Here is a 20,312-nt window from a genome sequence, read left to right on the forward strand (position 1 = left end):
GATTCTTTAAAAATTTCTTTATTCTTAAAATGGTATGCTTAATTGTTACCTCTTATGCCAATTTATACATAATAGTAAAACATATATAAAATTCGTTTTAAAATTACTTTGATACATAACATCAAGGCAGTGGTACATGGTACATGCATAAATCCATTTCTTAACAATATACTTAAAATTATATCTTAAAAGGCGTTATTAAATTTTTTTTAAGTTATTTTTTCCTTTATTCGTACAAGACTAATGTGCGAATTACTTCATAACTAACATGCATTACTGTTAATACAATACATTGTATACAATTTCGAATTAGCCGTATTTGTGGAGTATTTGACTCGGTATAGAGTTTCAGTCTTTTGTAGTCTAGAAGACGTTCTTTATATGGCGAATTGTGTTAACATTGTAATATTTGTCGTTAGGATACCTGGGATGTTATGATCGATTGATTCGATTTTGTGACAAAATATCAAGGTCACAGTTAGTATCGATTTTCAAAAATGTCTCGAAAACGTCTAACATTTCACTATTTGGTTTGGTAGTTCTTAATATCAAGGCAGTTTCGTTTTATATTAATGTAATACTTTGTTTACTTCAAACTCTATAGCTTCTTACAAATGTTTTATAAATCTAACTTACGAGTGACTTTATAAATTCTGTTTTGTGTTATGACATACATATACCTACATATACTAAACCTTGCATATATGTGTGGGGTAAGGGAAAGATTTCTCAAAAATAATGTTTTGCAGTTTGCTTTTAAAGCATTACCTAACAGGATTTATATTATAGAGTGCGTCTATTTACCACTTACATACATCATTATATATTTTTTGAATCACTTTTTATTATTAATATAGAGACACTATAGTTATATATTTCTGAAAATTATATTGTTCAACGAATTTTCCGTACTGAGGTAATCTATATACATTACCTAAAATTTTTAATGATATAATTTTGGGCTTTAAAATTTTGTAAAATCATTGACAATAAAAATTATTCATAGAGTATAGAGTATCTCTAATAGGTTAACGATATTTATCATTACATTAACTACAACATTTAATATCTACCTACTACTTACACGCTAAGACAGTTTGTTGTAGCTAGATCTCTGTTATTGTGGAACTGACACTTCTTTGGATACAATTAGGGTCAAAATTAATTCGAATTTGAGCAACTTTATCATACACGCACGTGATTACCGCACAAAGTTTTGAATAGTACTGACTAGACGCTTTAATATTTCGTACCGATAGGTTAGATACGATCGGATAGACGAAGCCAATAATTTGTAAAACCCAATGATCTACGAGTATTTTTAGTAACTCCTAATTACGATTCGCGATTCAAAAATGTTTCGATCTACATTTCACTAAAGTCATACAAAGAGCAACTACGATACTACAAAACTACGATCGTGTCGTGAGCAAACTTTGACAATCACTAATCGAAATATCTCGTCTGTGCGAATGGTAATTAGAAAAAAAAAGACGCCTGGATTCATAAAAGTTGTTTAAAACAAATGATTTCGATAACTATGACTATGAGAACCGTGTAGTTCCCAAACCATATCAATAATTCCTCGATAAATAACGCACGCAAAACCGGATGAACCCATAATAATATTTAGAATACTTACGGTTCTTATAATCGTAAGCATTACACGTATCTATTTTCGATGTCTATCGTAAATCGGTTTGAAATCCGCCAATACGAAGCCCGCTGGCGATCGCGGTAAAGATTGATTAAAAAACTTTTGTACATCGCTTTTCAATACGCGTTCAAATAACATAACTAATTTACAGAATTATTTTTGAACTAATCTTAAAAAAGTCTAATAGATATGTATTTTTGGAAAATATCATCATCATTTCTTGTTAAAAAAAAGTTACGCACCAAGAAGGAAAATGTTATTTATGAAAGACCAGTTTGGCTATCAACGATTAGGTTAGGAAACAAAGCTAATGGAATATTTCATTTTATTGTCCAAAATGAATCTATGTATTCAGTTATACTTGTTCCGAGATCACGCTACAACCAACAGTTAATAAACGAGCAAAATAAATGCCGACGAGAAATCCCCACATTTTTATTGTCACATCATTCCCCACAGCAACATGCAAGGCTGGAGTGGTGTCCTCACGCAGCCAGGAGCGCTCGTATGTTCTTCGGCGTCGACTGGCTATTCAGATGTTTCGTGGTGTACCTGAGGGCGTTCAGGAGAGGTTCCGCTTTGGGAGGGGGTTGTTGCTGGAGGAATTTCACGCAACCCTTCACGTCAACCGATGACGAACGGCAGAAGGCTCCAGATGGATGTACCCAGTCGTAAAGTATGATCAATCCTACCATGACCCGGAGAACCAATAGAGATGTCTCCTCGCGGCTGAATTGGGCCACCAGTTTTCTGAAATCGCACAATAAGGAAACAAATTAAACACAAAACTGTGTTTATGATTAACCTATTTTATCTATATTCCAGTTGAATTTGTTATAACAACCTTAATACTGGGATACAATATTATACTTCCTACGGCCTAATTATAATAACGAGCATATTTCTAACTGATGCTTGCTACCTGCTTCGGATAAATAAATAGTTATGGGTTACATTGAACAAACAAGTAATGGGATTTACGGCACAATAAAACAACATATTATGCCCGTTCGAGTCGCTGCAGACCGTCCATGGAATACACATATGAACCATAATTATCTTTGATGTTTGCGAGAAGCACGTTTTATGTAAATATACATACTTCGTGTTTTTTTATAAATACATATTTCTTCTTTTAACTCTCAACATATGGATATTTAAGCAAGTAAATAATTTATTGCGCATATATAAATGAAAATGTTTCGAATATTATTTCTGTTCTTTAACTAATTACGAATTGCATGTGATATTACTCATTGTTCTAAATATTTCTAGTCGAAGTGTGTATTGATACAGGAAAACAACAACGTACTATCAACGCAATTTGTTACTTAATGCACGTTAAATTAATTATCTTCCACAGTAAGGATATTTTTAATAATTAAAACTTATTTTTATTACATTACATTCATATATATTATTTGCCGAGATGGCACAGTGGTTTGAAAACGTGAAACGTAACTGAGGATAGCGAATTCGAACTCACACAAGCAATTTCATTTGCGTTTGTAAATAGAGATAATTTGTGGCGAAGGAAGACACTGTGTTTTTGGATAAAAATTTGACTAAAAATCGGCACAATATTTCCGACCAATCCAATAATAATAATAATTTTTAACTGTGTGAACAATCGGTTAATAAAATCCTGGCAATGTTTTTATCATTCAAGGCACAAGATGCTATTGTCACTTTCAATGGCTCGGTCGATATATTGGGCTGTCATGACCATTAAATGCGCTAAGTGAATAAAAGTGTACAAGCGTTTTTAAGCCATAGCATATGTGAATAGACATCACATTCGCGTGAACAATTGCACGGATGAGGTTAGCATGTGTTGTATATCAACCGAATACGTTTGATAAGGAAGCGGATAGCGGTCGTACGTCAGAGGATGACCAGTTCGTTACGTCCGAAAACTTGTGATCGGTTATTTGAATTACGATAAACAAATAAAAGCTTATCAATGATTCTAAGACTTGCTATGTTTGCCAATCGGATAAAAATATACGAAATCTTGAATATTCGTTTTTCAATTACATAAATTCAATTTACAGTTTAACTAAAATATGATAAATGCGACCGTTAGTATGTTTAATACGCTTTCAAGTCCTAATCTACCGATCATCACCACTGAATACAATTAGAAGTACAGTACGTCAAATTCTATCATTTGACGCTCTCCCCCCAAGCTGTGGGCGAAAACTTGAAAATATCTAAATAAAATGTTAAGCGTTCTATTTTTAAACGTTAGAAGTATAACATGAAAAAAGTTCAACTGTTTTAAGTAGAAAAAAAGTGTATCAAAATCTTGAACAAGTTCAAAAAAGTATTAAACTTTTTAAGCAGCTGGTATAACAATTGAATCAAGCGTGTCAACTTTAAAAAAATAAAGTTTATGATGTCACAAATAACATCGGTAATAAGGAAATAAATAGACGTAAATCGAAAGGGGAGACATTAAGTGCGATGTGAGTGACATATGATTTATCATTATTTCATTAGCGTTCGTTGAGTGCGCTGGTATCATGTGTCGAACGACCCCAGGAATAATTGACTTTAATAATATATTCGCCCTTGTTGCAATAACAACAAATAACACATTTACGTGAATTTTATAAATGTCAGACAATAGTTTTATTAATTTTTAAATAGTTTCATATCTCGACTGTTCGTAACTCAGTTTGACAAGGATTTAGGTCGACTTTCTTTTTAAATTTCACACTGCGTATTTACTTTAATAAATACCTGTCATTATGATTGGATACTGTTTTACTATAGAGTTAGTAAACTCATAATAGATTTCTTTTTTAAATATCGAATAAATAAAAAAAAAAACTTACGGATTTTCCAACATCCTTAAGCATACTTTGGCCATCGTGCTGAGTGTTTCTGTTGTATTTTCTAAATCCTGTTGGTTGTCGTTGACGAATTGGCTCGTCGCTTCTGACAACACTTTGAGCATCGGCGTTGCTTGTGCGTAGAAGAGGGACATTCTGTTTGCTACCTCCGCCCCGATGTGCGGTTCTTCACCTGGAGGTAATTCTGCATTGATGAGGCCACTGCGTGATACGATTCTTCTGTAGTAACTGAAGTCGTTCTGAATGGCTGGCGTCTTCATCTGTACAGAGAATATTTATGACGGTTTTTACATTAATATTATGATAATATATACTAATATTGAGATGGCCTAGTTGTTAGAACGCGTACATCTTAACCAATGATTGCAGGTTCAAACCCAGGTAAATTCCACTATATATATGTGCTTAATTTGTGTTTTATAATTCATCTCGTGCTCGGCGGCGAAGGAAAATATCGTGAGGAAACTAGCATGCAACATTTCACCAACCCGCATTGGAACAGTGTGGTGGAATATGTTCCAAACCCTCTCCTTAATGGAAGAGGAAGCCTTATCCCAGCAGTGAGAGATTTATAGGCTTTACTTATTTGTAACTTTACTACTTTTATACTAATATTATAAATGTGAAAGTAAGTCTGTCTGTCTGTTGGTCGATTTTACAGTAACAAACCACTGAACCGAATTTGATGAAATTTGGTATGAAGCAAACTTGAGCTCCAAGAAAGGACATACGCTACTTTTAAAGCCTAACACATGATAACTAACCTCTGAAGAAAGGAGCGAAGCCGCGGGCGACAACTAGTATTAATTAAATAATTAAGCTAATCTTTATAAGACTTAGTGATATTGATTTGTTCTCGATTTGATAAAAGCTAAAAAGATCGGCTAAAATTGCAACATACAAATACATTATTTCCTTAGGCCAGCGGGCCTTAGGCACTTAACTAACATAAACAAACGATCAACTGAAGAAATGATTAAAGCCAGTTTTACACTGTGTAACGGAATAAATATTACAGCAGATACATAAATTACATCGTACAAGCTGCGTTCACACTGAGAGATACATATTTACAATCAGTAAAACGATCAGACTAATATACCCACGCGGTTGCTGACAAATAGGTACAAAGGGCGTATCAGAGGGTGGGTGGGTACGGTCAGCATAAATAATAATAATTCTTTGATATTATTCTCACAATCGATTACGGTCTGAAACTACGCAGGAACTATTATAGTGGATAAGTGTATGTGTATTTGTGTGAGCGTACATGTGTATTTGTATGTTATTATACCAAAAAGGACCGTTAAACCAAGGATACATTTCGAATTCCTTTTTGCTATAACTTAGATTCATTACATATAAATACAATTTACTTGGTGGTAGGGCTTTGTGCAAGCCCGTCTGGGTAGGTACCACCCACTCATCAGTTATTCTACCGCCAAATAACAGTACTCAGTATTGTCGTGTTCCGGTTTGAAGGGCGAGTGAGCCAGTGTAATTATAGGCACAAGGGACATAACATCTTAGTTCCCAAGGTTGGTGGCACATTGACGATGTAAGGAATTGTTAATATTTCTTACAGCTTCACTGTCTATGGGTGATGGTGACCACTTACCATCAGGTGGCCCATATGCTTGTCCACCAACCTATACCATAAAATAAAAATAAATAATAATAAAAGGCAATGAAAATATCAATTTAAAGTACGAAATGTAAACGTATATTATATCCTATAGTGAAAAACCAGCATCAGTAGGCCGAGGTCGGTAGTTTTCTATTACAATGTTTAATGCGTGGAATTCACAACATAAGCAATTAGACGGATGACATGACATGGCGATGACAGGTAATGAGTAATTGTAAATGTATAAACAATACAATGAGTGTATTAATACGCTTTCGATGTCTAAATAATAAAACATTATAAACTGGCTGTATACATAATGAAATATTTAAGCCGAAGACTACGTCATCCATAAATACAAACAGTAACAAAAATTTAAAGCATGTCAACCTACCCACCTATAAAAGAAAAGTGAACAACTAAACCACAAGTTCCGGGAGCGGCAGTGGCTTATCGGCCGAAATTCCGTCCTCAGCATAGACAATAAACTGCTTATATACAAAGTCATCCTAAGACTGATACGGCTGTGTGGCATTCAACTGTGGGGGTCAACATGCAAATCTAATATACAAATAATCCAAACAGCTCAAAACACAATCTTAAAATCACTATCGAATACATCCTGGTTCATCAAAATAGACGAACTGCACAATGAAATGAAAATGAAATGTCCATAAGTACCGTTAAAGATGAAATAAAACGGTACGCTGCTACATACAAAACCCGCCTGTGACAACACCCAAATCTACTAGCAACGAAGATAATCACTATCAGATACCCAAAGAGGCTAAAAAGACAGCATCATGTTGAACTTGATGAAGCACCAGATGAGCAGTTCTCCTCAGACACCGTAGAGCACAACACATTTGCTTATAGTCACCCTGACTGATCGCAGATGACAAATCACACAAAAAAGTCACACAAAGAAAATTATGTCAACCTTTTTGATGACGAATTTTGAAAAAATAGCTTAGTTCTCAATCACATTACATCAGGAAGTCTATCATCTAGACTTGCCAGCTTAGGCTGTGCATTGTATGTCAGTTAGTAATTTTAAAATATTATTAAGCAGATAAATGTAAGCCCTTTGACACATAAAATATTACATTTCGACGACCTCCGTGGTCGAGTGGTGTGTACACCGGTATTTATGGGTACGCCACTCCGAGGTCCCAGGTTTGATTCCCGGCCAAGTCGATGTAGATCATCATTAGTTTTCTATGTTGTCTTGTGTCTGGGTGTTTGTGGTATCGTCGTTACTTCTGATTTTACATAACAAGTGCTTTAGCTTTAACATTGAGATCAGAGTAATGTATGTGATGTTGTTTCATATTTATCATGCATGTTTTATACTTATATACTTATTTAAAAAAAAACCTTACGTCATAGAAATTCTTTTAAACGATATAAATAAAAGCTTGCATTGGTGTGTATATATTTTCACACGGGAAATATAAACGAAAAGGAAATAAGCACTATAAAAGAATTGAGCCTGGAGCCGGTCGTTCGATTTCGAAAATAACGATTCAAACCTACATGTAACATACCTACAATAGTTAATTTCATCAAGGAGTTTTGGATTGCAATATACAAATATATATATATTGACTTATTTGTTTATATATCCGAACGAGTGATAATAGTCTTAATTCAATAAATATATAAATATATCAAAGTAGGTTTCAAATAAAACTGAAATATGTTGAACACAATTGAGTATTCCATCTCAGACTTTTAATATATAAAGTAACCATTACACGATTATTTTTAATTATTAATTAATTAATATGAAGGTTAACTGAAGTCACTAGAGATATAATTATATAAAAAAAGCAATTGGAATAAAACATTGCGAAATTGGATAGACGGGGGTGTGGTCAGAGAAGGTCAAGCAGGATTTGAACCTGTTATCGATTACATCCAATAGTCTATTGTCTGTTGAAATGCAAGACTAAATCGTAGAGCATTCAGATTCCTACTAGTGATTCATTGAATTGTTAGATATTACCTTCCATAAAAGGTGACGTTTTATTACGAAGCATTAATACTTTATTGATTAGTCTATTTATAACTGTATTTGAAGCAGTCGAGTGGATCAAAATTGTCTCGCATAAACATTGAAAATATGATTCATGTTCAAACTAGGTGTGCTTCGAGGGTGCCACGCAATAAAATCAAACTAAACTTTACTGACTAAACGTTTATTTAATGTCTGTGTATATGTTTATGTCGTAAAAGTTACTACACGTCATAAATAACGTTACATCGTATAACGTGGAACGTTACGTTGTCGTTGTTATTTTTTATATGTACATGGTTTTACGTTAAAACGCCGTTACACGATGTCGGTACGTGTGACGTCACGAAAGTAGCTGTCAAGACTTTAATTAGTAGAATAATTTTACATACATACACAATCCATACTAATATTATATATGTGAAAGTAAATCTTTCTGTCTGTCTGTCTATCTGATGCTCTTTCACGACCAAGCCAATGAACCGAATTTGATGAAATTTGGTGTGAAGCAAATTTAAGCTCCATGGAGGGACATAGGCTTTATTTGCGTAAAACATTATAATCAACAACATTATGCGTTAATAGCCGCGGGCGACAACTACTTTATTATGGAAGAACATAATGTGTTATATTAATACTGACGCTCAGTCAGTAGCGACCTATGTTTGTACGATGATTTCAACATAGCCTAAATCAATATTACATTGAGAAAAACTATAGTGATTCAGAAAACTAGTGCAATGCTATCTTATAAGCTTTGAAGTTTATATTGCTGGAATTTCCAAAGTGAACGTGATGACCCAATACGAATTTGTGTGTAAAAATATATGAATACCGAAATTAATATTAAAAAAAATAATAGACAATGAGTGCTGAGAGTGATAAAGGAATGATCTACGGTATCTAATGCCTGCCTGTAGAGTAGTTATACTCCTATGTCCAATAAACAAATAAATCTGTTGGCATAAGTGCATGGCATTGGGAGGGAGGTTACTTTGAAGGAGATTAAATTGATTTGGGAAAATAAATAAAAAAAATCAAAATAAATATATTGTCACCTTATTTTTTGGACACAGTAGTACACCCTATAGTTTATCTTTCACGTTACACTGTGTAATTCCAAAAATATTTTTTATTCTGACTGGGAGTTCTTGACTTCAGTCAGGAATCCCTGTAACGTTACTAGTCCAGGGCTTCTTTAGATCTAGGTTAGATACATTCTGTTCGATAAACTCTTTAGTAGCCTATAGCTTGTATAAATTGGGTAAGTTACTTTGTAAGCATTGAATGTTATTTGAGTATTTCAAAACAATTTCATCATTAAAGGAAAACTTACTTTGTGTTCATCGAATTTCAGAACGAATTCCAATATTTCTGCAAATTGTTTCACTAGGGCCTGCTGTTGTTCCAAGTGTTGTGTGGGACTCATCGATCCGCCCACAAGTGAACCTAAGAGACGTGGCACAACCTGAAAAAAGAAACAGCCTCATCATAACATTGATCAATTACGGTATAATATTTACATTACTTTCTTATAAATTAATCAGGGCAATTATTTAAAATATTATATTAAATCATATTAATTAGTGCAAATATAGGATTGCTTGTATTTAAAGTACTATCAACATTTTCCCGAAGAAGCTTGTAGAAGTGTTGATGTTAATAGCCAATTAGGTGGTCCAAAACCTATTTAGCTCAAGATCGAACCTGTGATTTTTTTTTTATTTCAACCCATTGGTCCAGTTAGTTAGTTAATCTACTTATTCTGAAGTCCTAGATTCAAACTCATTTTGTTTTAATGAAAAGCGTGTCTTACGTAAATTCATTTTACAATTAAGTCCAAAATAGGATTATCGCTTTTAATTTTTGACAAATAAAAAGATACCTATATGAATAAGAAATAAATTAATCTGAAATAGTAATAAAATAGTCGAGATGGCCCAGTGGTTAGAACGCGTCCATCCTTACAGATGATTGCGGGTTCAAACCCAGGCAGTCACCGCTGATTCATGTGCTTAATTTGTCTTTATAATTCATCTCGTGCTCGGCGGTGAAGGAAAACATCGTGAAGAAACCTGCATGTGACAAATTTCATACAAGTTCTGCCACATGTGTATTCCACCAACCCGCATTGGAACAGCGTGGTGGAATATGTTCCAAACCTTCTCCTCAAAGGGAGAGGAGGCCTTTAGCCCAGCAATGGGAATTTACAGGCTGTTGTTGTTTTTGTTGTAGTAATAAAATAAATTTAGTGTGTCAAGGTAGTCGGGGTCGTTCTGTTACAAAAATTCAAACTTTCCTTCGAGCTAACAATAAAATGCATGACTCAAAATTATTGTATAACCGATTCGAATCGGAAACCGAGATAAACAAACTTCGGATTTATGTATTTGTTAGTAGCTCTGCTATATTGAGCACTACAAGCAGATCTTAATGAATGTACATTTATATTTTTTTTATGGTATAGGTTGACGGACGAGCATATAGGCCACCTGATGGTAAGTGGTCACCATTACCCATAGACAATGAAGCTGTAAGAAATATTAACGATTCCTTACATCGTCAATGAGCCACCATCCTTGGGAACTAAGATGTTATGTCCCTTGTGCCTGAAGTTACACTGACTCACTCACCCTTCAAACTTGAACACAACAATACTGAGTACTGTTATTTGGCGGTAGAATAACTGATGAGTGGGTGGTACCTACCCAGACGGGCTTGCACAAAGACCTACCATCAAGTAAATGATATAATACAATACTATTTACTTAACTAATTATATTCACTTGTATTGCATAACTTTCGATTTCGTCCATCTATTTAAGATGATTAAGGCTTTCGATGAATGATATCGTGCTAATTTTGTGCCAAATGTTTGTTTATTTATGTTATGAGGGATATAAGTCTGGTGGAATAGGATTAGTAATATACCACAGCTTATTTAAACTAAAATTATTTTAAAATAATCTACACTGAAAATTGGCAACCAAAAATATTAAAAAAAAAAAAACCTATAACATTCGACCTTTTAAACATTTATCATTAGTAAACTACAAGTGGAAAGTTTATTTACTAAATATTTCCGTAATGTTTGCTGACTTTAAAGAGAAACATTTCTTTTGCAAGTAACAAAAAGGAAATTGATTTGAGTATTTTTATAATAAAAAACATTCTTAATGGGATTCGATTCATACAGGTGACATAATTGAATTTGACAAATGCAGGTTTCGTCACGATATATTACTTCACCGCGCAAACGAAGTGAATTATTTCAGTAACTCAAAAAAGCACATTAAAAATTTTGGGTTGAATCCGCTATTTTTGGCTAAGATTCTCGTGTGACCGCTGAGTCACTCCGGCTTTCATAGTATATTACTCGAAATGATACAAAATGACTCCAAGCTTGTGGTCAGTTAGCCAGTGTTATTTATTTTCTAAAGTCCTTGGAGGGTTACCGTGCTACAGTGTGCTTGTTTTTCATTTTCAAGGATAATCAAAACGGTTGCCGTCAGACGATAGCAACACAACATAACGAGCTCCGCTCAGACAAGATGGAAATTTTAATATTCATGGACGACGTTCGGTCAGCTGGAAATAACCATCCAGCTCAGTGTTAAAATTTATTTTCTTATATCTACACGTTATGTACCTACAAGGTTTGTTTCGTTAAATACATACAATAATGTTCGTTATGTAAAGTTAAGTTAAACTGTGTCAATTTCCCACTGTTGAGACTGTTTTCTTAAGAAGTAGTTTGGTTGTTAACAAATCGGTAAAGCGCATGAAAGCTTAGTAATGCTTGCCGAGTTAGAGCCCTTGATCCTTAGTCAAGATTCACACGTTCTTGCCACTAGGCCATTTCGTTTTTTAATACCGCAAATGACACACAATGACACAACGGATTTCATAATAAAAATAAAAACCAATACACAACACACAAACAATTATGTCGTAACTATTATAGTTGTTTAATTTTTCTAACATATCATTAAAAAAAAATCTTGTTAAAATTTTACTATAATAAAATAATAAAGATGTTTAATTTCTTTGTTTGTATGCAGATGCCAGATGGTAATCTCATGAATAATTGATACAATTGAAAAATGTTTTTCTTTGGTGGAAAGCTTCATTATTCCTCAGCGCTATATTGAATAAAATAAATTTATATCATATCATTTTCATTATTTATAAATTGTAAACGGTGGAAGCCGAGGGTTGCTAGTGTTACAAAATTGAAACCAGGTAAGTATAAACAAGCACCTAAAATAAAAATAAAACTACTTATAAGTAGACATTTTAAATTGTTCTTTTTCAAAGCATATAAAAGTTTCAAATGTTTCCACCGAGAAAAACAGACAAGAATATTAATATTATATCGCTATTCTTCCAAACATGTACGAAAAGATTAGCATAAAAACTTATTTAAACTTTACTAGCTGAAATTGCATGATTAATCTTCACTGCAAGAAATATGATATTCAACTTATAAAAGCTAAAACTGCACCCAGACATACGCGGATTAGAGTTAATCTCGGCTTAGCGAAGTTTCTGTAGGAGTTGAATTCGTATTTGAGACGGGTTTGCTAAATGACATATTGTTCGGGGGAACGAAGTACTGCAGCTATAAAGTAGGTACGTACTATTGTAATGTGACGTGAGTTCGTTCGGTAATTTCTGGTGCCGGTTGAATGAACCGACGAACGGAAACGGTGTGTAAATTAAAATGTTAAGATTTTATTAGCTAAAACATTATTTGGCATAATAAACATTTTCCTTCGCCTTATTTCGAATTGGAACTTTTTTTTATTGAAGTCAAAGGCGGTATAATAGAAATCCTTTTAAATAAATTCATAAATATAATTATATGTTAATTCAACCAACCTATGTTATAATGAAATTATTATGACGTGATTTGGTTTATGATTTTCCTGTTGTATAAATAATAATAGTAATAAAATACTTAATTGTCACCAAATAAAACTAAAACAATGTCACCTATGCCACAATAGAAATGTATATATTTTTGCCCATATTTAAGAGAAATTTAAAATAAGTTAAGATGAAGAGCAACATGTCACAAGAGTATATAATATTTTTTTTAAATTTAGCTTTCTCCTTCTACATACAAACAAACAAATTTTACCACTTTACAATATTAATATAATGTTAAAAAGTTATGAGCAAGCTTGTTTGAATTTTACGCGATCAAAGCCAAGCTATTATATCGAGGACAAAATCGATCAATAATACTTTAAAAAATTTACAAGGTTTGCGGTTACGGGCGCTTGTATATCTGGTTTTACAGTGTGGTGTAACATTATAATGTCTGTTTTATGTCGTTCATAAATAATCTCGTCTCGTGTAAGCATCGGCATGTGTGATAAAAATTATGTGACATGATCACATCAATTTTATAGATAGATATACTAGCGACCCGCCCCGGCTTCGCACAGAACTTGGTTTGGATCGTTATATAGTGACCAAATGATATAAAATCATTATAAATTGTAGCCTATGAGTTATTCCGATGTATAACCTATATTACTGTAAAATTTCATCCAAATCCGCCAAGAAGTTTTCTCGTGAAAGAGAGAACAAACATACAAACATTAATCCTCACAAAACGTTCTCATTTATAATATTAGAAGAAAAAATTAATTTACTAAAACTTTTCAAGGAGTTTTTATACCCATTTGAATGACGGGTGTCTTATTTATATTAATAAATTAAGACTTTATGTGTTCCCTATACAACTACGAAATTAATTAACATAAAACTGACCACAAAAGATGCAGCGTCTCGGAGGTTTTAGTATATGACACATGGCTGAGAGCAGTCAACAAATGCCGACTTTGTTTGTTTTTATTAAGTATAGGTTATAGAAGTTTTTCACGGATAAATTTCATTGACTTTTTGTTTGCTATTGTTGTAAATTAGGTTTATTTCGTTTCCATTGTGCGCTGTTACGTGTCCAAATCGCACAAAAACGCCGGAAGCCGGAAGCGAAGTAGGTTTAAACAACTTGGGGCACTAAAAGATTCGGTCGACGTTTGGTCCACTGCCAATTCTCTGTCAGCGGAATATATTTTCATTACTGGGTCATGTTTTTGCAATAAATTCAAAGCGAAGTAGGATAAACTCAATTAATATATACTTAGTACACTATCGTCATGGCTTATCAAAATATACTTTATACGAGTCGCTTGCACGCACTTTGCAAGTTCACCCTATCATCTAACATAACTTTTTAATTCTGACGATCCAGGACATATTTATTTAATAATAAATATGTCCTATAGGTAATGTAATATAGGTTGTCATGGATAAAAGGTTTTACTTTTTTAATAAAAAGTAAAACCTTTTTTAAAAACATATGAAATTTAACGAATACTAACATTCATATCTTATCTTAAATTAATAATTATCTTCTATCTACCGTCCGTATTCTATGCGTGTACGCATCGTTCATCCGATTGAGAGTTCGTATTGTTATTTTTAGGATTTGTGTTAAGGTTTCTGGTATAATTCTATAAACGTACACAAACGTACAAAAGGTGGAGCGATAGTTGTGTAAGGTCATTGATTGTTTACAAAAACAGAGGTATTTTAATAGTTTATCAAATAATGTATTTTTTTCAATTAAGGTTGGCAAAACCTGATATGAAAATTTTAATTAGGCATTGTAACCTCATGCATAAGTCTCCAATATTAAAAAAAAAAAACAATAATTTTTTAAAACTTTTATTAAGCTAACGTCAAAATATTAACGATTTAATTGTACAATCGGAAATTTCAAATTATTTTATGTATAAGGTTTATTGGTACGTTAGTCCCATGAATATAAAACGTTTGTGGAATCAGAATCGTTTGCATAACCTCTACAGGAAGTAGTCGTTGTTTAGTCGATTAGGTTGCAATTGCAACGGGAGCGCGGATAAGCAATTATTTCTATTAACTCTCTTCCGTATCCTGATCGGATTGCATTTACCATATATAGGATACACGAAATAAAAACGTCGATATTTGTTGTTAAATTAAGCGGTCAATTAGTTACTATAATATGCATATTCCTGAAGAATAGAAGAACAGAAATTTGGTGTTGGAAGAACAGAAAACGCAATGCAAATGAGAACAAAAGTTGCATATTATAAATAACATGATTACATAAATAAATGTTGATTTTGAAAAAATACGAAACAAGACACAAAAGCAAAACTTATTTTATCCATCAAAAAAATACCAATGTACACTGTCAGTGAGCGACATGTTCATTAAACGAACGCTTTTTGAAAATCAGTTTTTTACGCGGTATACAGCAGAGTGAAGGTAGTAATCGTCATGAAAAGAAAAGGCGGTATGACCCCTCCAGATGACCTTTTTCTATTTGTATAAAAGTCTTGGTTTTATATAAAATTATTAAACTACATTTTATTGTTATGTTTCAATTGATATGGGATTTTTAATAACAATGTTGTCATTGTTTCCAAATTTAGTCTATTTTATTGTGTGTATTATTTAATACATAGCGAAAGTATCCGTTACAACCGTGTGTCCCACGACAATTCTCTTTTCTATAAATTTTTACTGATACAATTCGTGAAAACCTATAAAATATTAAGATATTTTTCATACATAACATACAGATTAAAAAAATAATATTTGTTTTTTTTTTTTAATATTCTTTGTCTGCAAATAACTAACGATAAAGGTACAGCGTTTTGGTACTTACTGGTATTATGATCTTAATTAAAAGATTAAATTTTCGGCCTGCGCAAGACGTGCCGCGTTATAAACATCGGAGTTTAAAACAAAAGATTATTAACTAGACATCAGGATCAGAAGACGCTCTTTGTTGCGCCAGATTATTTTCAAAAAAAATATTAAGATTTTTTTATACTGTCCTGGAAGAAAGGACTACTTTATTTATTTTAAGTAAATTATAAACGCGAAATTTTCTTTAGTATCTTATTAAATCACAATTTAAAATAAAGCGTAACAAATATAAAAGGTGATTAAATTATATATGGAACAGGGCCTATTAAATATTTCATAACTTCTTATTTAAAATATTCATAAACATATTATATATATTATCTTACGAAGTGAACTGACAATATAGGTATTATTAAAGTAATTGCTTCGATGCATGTTTACCTGATGTTGGATATTATTTACGCATACAATAGTACCCTCAGCGATTGTATGCTTTATATAAAATGTGGTGAATCACAAACCGAGGTGACTCACGTGTCTGTAGTCGTTTTCGAACTGGCATCCCGATGTCATCAGGGCTTGCAAATTAGAGAGATTTCGACATACACTGACGCATTCAAAGGCGACTTTAAACCGAGAACATATGTTTTTACAAAAATTCTAATTTCGTAACAGATACATACATTTCCAAATACGATTGTTTTAAGAGGATAAAATTGTTTCACGGTTGATAATCAAATATCATCGTTCGTTATTCAATGCAGTGAATTTGTGACGCAAATGCATTATGTATTACGGTAATATCCGTCTTGTGGCAGTCATAATGTCGGAATAGGTTTTTTATTGGTATCGTAGCCCTAAACAAAGTAAAGGATAAAGTGGGATTCGTTTCGAATGACGTAATGTGCCGTAAATGGTATCAAGGCGAGGCGAACACGTGTTCAACGAAATAAAGCTGGGATAAATCTATAACTTGTTCGTGGAAGGAAATGTTTGATTAGGAGTCATAGTTACACTATGTTATTTATTCATTTGTATAAAATTATATTAACTGAAGCTATTTAATATAAAACTTTTTTTATACCTTTATTGGCTACGGTACTAATTATATTGCTCATTGTATTATACTAAACTAATTAAGATAACAAAAATATAGCTTCCTATCTCTTTCCATCAAAAGAGATAGTGCCATTTTTTCTCAGCATCTAATGAACAATTAAAAGGGAGAATTGTGTGAATTTTTGTATTACAAATACTGATAGTTTGCATTAAATAATCTGAGAATTCCTAAACAAATTTAATTTTGCAAATTAAATGGTAGGTATTACTCTTAAACTTAAGTTTAAATTTAAGATAATAATACTATATAAGGCAGAATGACCTACCCATTCGTTATATTACATACATCATTAGATTACTATGACAGACAGAAATGTCTGATTTGATAGTTTATCATTATAATTACCCCACGCATGGGTAGTATCCAACAAGGGAATTAAACGGTGTAGGAGCTTATAGCTGTAATTATGGTATATTATTAAACTCTTGATATTATAATTTCTCCGGTATATTTTACTACGCTATGACATTAACTTTCACTTCTTATTTTTGAGTATCAATGTTAATATTGGGATTTATGACATACTAGCGTAGCAACTCGCCCCGGCGTCGCACGGGTGTAATACTGATATATACTAAATATATTACAGAATTTGTTAATTCACGACATTACACATTAGAAACTTCAATTTTTTTAAGTGTATGTTATTATATTGTCTTGTGTACAAAAACCTTCTCCTCGAATCACTCTATCTATTAAAAAAATCGCATTAAAATCCGTTGCGTACTTTAAACAACTAAGCATAGGGACTGACAGCAGTAAGTGACTTTGTTTTGCAATGATGATGATAATGATATTCTTTTACCAGCAGTTACACCAGCTCAAACTTAAAACACAAGAATACAAAATGAAGATCATATTATAACCAGTCACTACTTAATTGAGCCCAAAGAAAGCTATACGTGTAAAGAACATACTTCTCACCTAGAAATTCGTAAGTACCTATATTTTCAGAAAAACAACAGAAACACCATCTTTCTTTGCCTATATGTACAGGAAGTCCCAATTAGTTGATAATTAATTAATGATTATATCATTGGCATTTTAATGAACTTAGTGGCAGGAATAATTTATAAAAGGTGTATCACATTGATTTCATTAGCCGCTTGATTGGTTATACTTGCTAGTTAACTGTAAAATTAACATAGTGTTTACATTAACTGCGCTGTAAAAACATTACAGATGTGCTATAACTAATAAGAACGACATAGAATCGGAGCATTGTAACAATAAACACAGTGCACTGCACTTTTTTTTTTAATTAAACATGAATTATATCAATAGTCGAAGAACCAAATCTTTGAACTTTTATCACTAATACAAATACAATATTCTTATTCGTATAGATTTAACCTTACTATTATAACATAAATGATCCTGTTTTTTATCGATTTTAAATACATCTGGCGGGAAGACTCGACCAGACCAAACCGAAAAAGGTCTGGCAATAATATATGTAGGTTTTAATGGGATCCTCTAAATTGTGACACAAAGAACGCCATCATGTACAGCTATATAATTGAATCGTCTGAGGACACTGTATCTGATTTTCTCTGCATGTAATCTAGACTTTGTATGACTGCACGTTTCTACATCTTATTTGCGCGAATGTAAACGTGTGCGAAAAATATGCGGCTGCTGGTCGCGTGTTCAGCGTTTATCTTGATCGGTTAATTTAAAAAAAGAATGTAAAATAGAAATGGAAGATGTTTGTAAAAGGAGGTCGTAATACTAAATTGAGCTTGGAGCGTTCGATTATGGAACGGCCATTCTTTATAATGGCCTTAAAATGAACTTATACTAACTTACTTAACTGATACATTTTCACCTTTATACAAAGCACTAAAACCTTTTTTTGATATTATTTTGTATCTCTGATTGCTGTAGTGTATAAAAGTGTTAAATAAATGCATATTTCTTAATAATGATTGAGTGACATGTTAGTTATGTTACGTACCTATTTTTCTGATCAATCAAGTCTATAACTTGACGGAATAAAATGTTTATAAGGAAATTCTAAGCTTAGTGATAAACGTTGAGATTCGAAATCGTACTATAGTATCGAACAAAAACTTTAAACTTTTTAAATTAATTTTATTGGTATTTAAAGTTATTAAGACAAAGGCAATGATAATTATATAAAGTACGAAGAAAAAGAAATATCTTTTAAATTAGCCGGGTCAGCTCCTGAACTACGTGTGGCGCGTCGTTTATTAAATTAACACCATTTATCGTTCAATTGCAAGATTTGTGCTATAATTTAGTTGGAAGATGATAACTTGGAAAGTTCAGTTAATATTTGTCACGACAAAAAATTAATTACACATATCTTCTTAATTGCCTAAAAATATGAACCTTAATTAAACTTACATTAAGGATATTAAATGTTATTGAATTAAAACAAACGTATAAAGACTGTCAACTATCTGTAGTGATAGTTGTTTATCACCGTTATCGCTAGTCATGTTACCACTTACTTAATTTAAGTAAGTGTGAAGTCTGCAACAGAATGCAATTATCGAACGAGCGGAAAGTATTCTGAGTGCAACGTACCCCATGCACCATTAATTTGGTTCCACCTCACGATTCAGCGAGCTAAGAAATATCTTTTTGTACTGATATGCTTTTTATCAGCCACTCCGGTGGTATACTTGCATTTAATTGCGAGCGAGATTACATGGTATAGTTAAGAGCCAGCTGTATGAACAATTAATTTCATATATTGTCTATGATTAATTCGTAATAGTTTTGTTTTTAAATTTTATTTCAAAGATGATACTTGGTGCGGTTGGGACTCATTGGACATTTTGCCGTTAAATAACAGTAGTTACTCAGTATTGTTGTGTTCCGGTTCGAAAAATGAGTGACCAGTGTAACTACAGGCACACTGGTTAACAAATATTAGTTCCCATGGTTGGTGGCAAATTGCCTATGTAAGAAATAGTTAATATTTATTACAGTGTTAGTGTTTATGGTGGTGACTAATTGATAATTAGTCCAATACCATAAAAACAAAACGACTGAGGCTTTCGGTATGAATAGAATTATGTTTTCATATCCTTTTGTAATAAATTAAAAAGTTATGTAAACAAAAATCCTTTATACATATAATCGTTTGAAGTTACACGAAAAATTCAAGCTCAAACGTATCTTTTCGATTGAGATAAAACATTTTAAATTCACATTCATAATCTGTTCATAAAATAAGCCAGTACACAAAATTTTGTGTTTTTCGTTTTAAAACTGAAGCAGGAGGCAAAAGTCTCTCAAAATAATTTCTGAATGACTAAAACATACGTGCGAAAGTATGTGCAAAAGTA

At 32.6% G+C, this 20,312-nt stretch overlaps 1 protein-coding gene across 1 annotated transcript in view; it reads right to left on the minus strand.

Moving 5' to 3' along the window:
* Positions 1–1,200: 1,200 nt before the first annotated feature.
* Positions 1,201–20,312, minus strand: part of LOC124536076 (CYFIP-related Rac1 interactor A) — a 28,966-nt gene continuing 9,854 nt past the window's right edge. The window contains exons 2-4 of the mRNA XM_047112511.1: positions 9,496–9,627; positions 4,498–4,775; positions 1,201–2,407 (exon numbers count right to left, since the gene is read on the minus strand). Of these exons, the coding sequence (XP_046968467.1) occupies positions 2,143–2,407; positions 4,498–4,775; positions 9,496–9,627 (675 nt within the window). The 3' untranslated portion in view covers positions 1,201–2,142. The remainder of the gene's footprint in view (positions 2,408–4,497; positions 4,776–9,495; positions 9,628–20,312) is intronic.

This window comes from Vanessa cardui, chromosome 16 (genome assembly GCF_905220365.1).
Source record: "Vanessa cardui chromosome 16, ilVanCard2.1, whole genome shotgun sequence".
Classification (NCBI taxonomy): domain Eukaryota; kingdom Metazoa; phylum Arthropoda; class Insecta; order Lepidoptera; family Nymphalidae; genus Vanessa; species Vanessa cardui.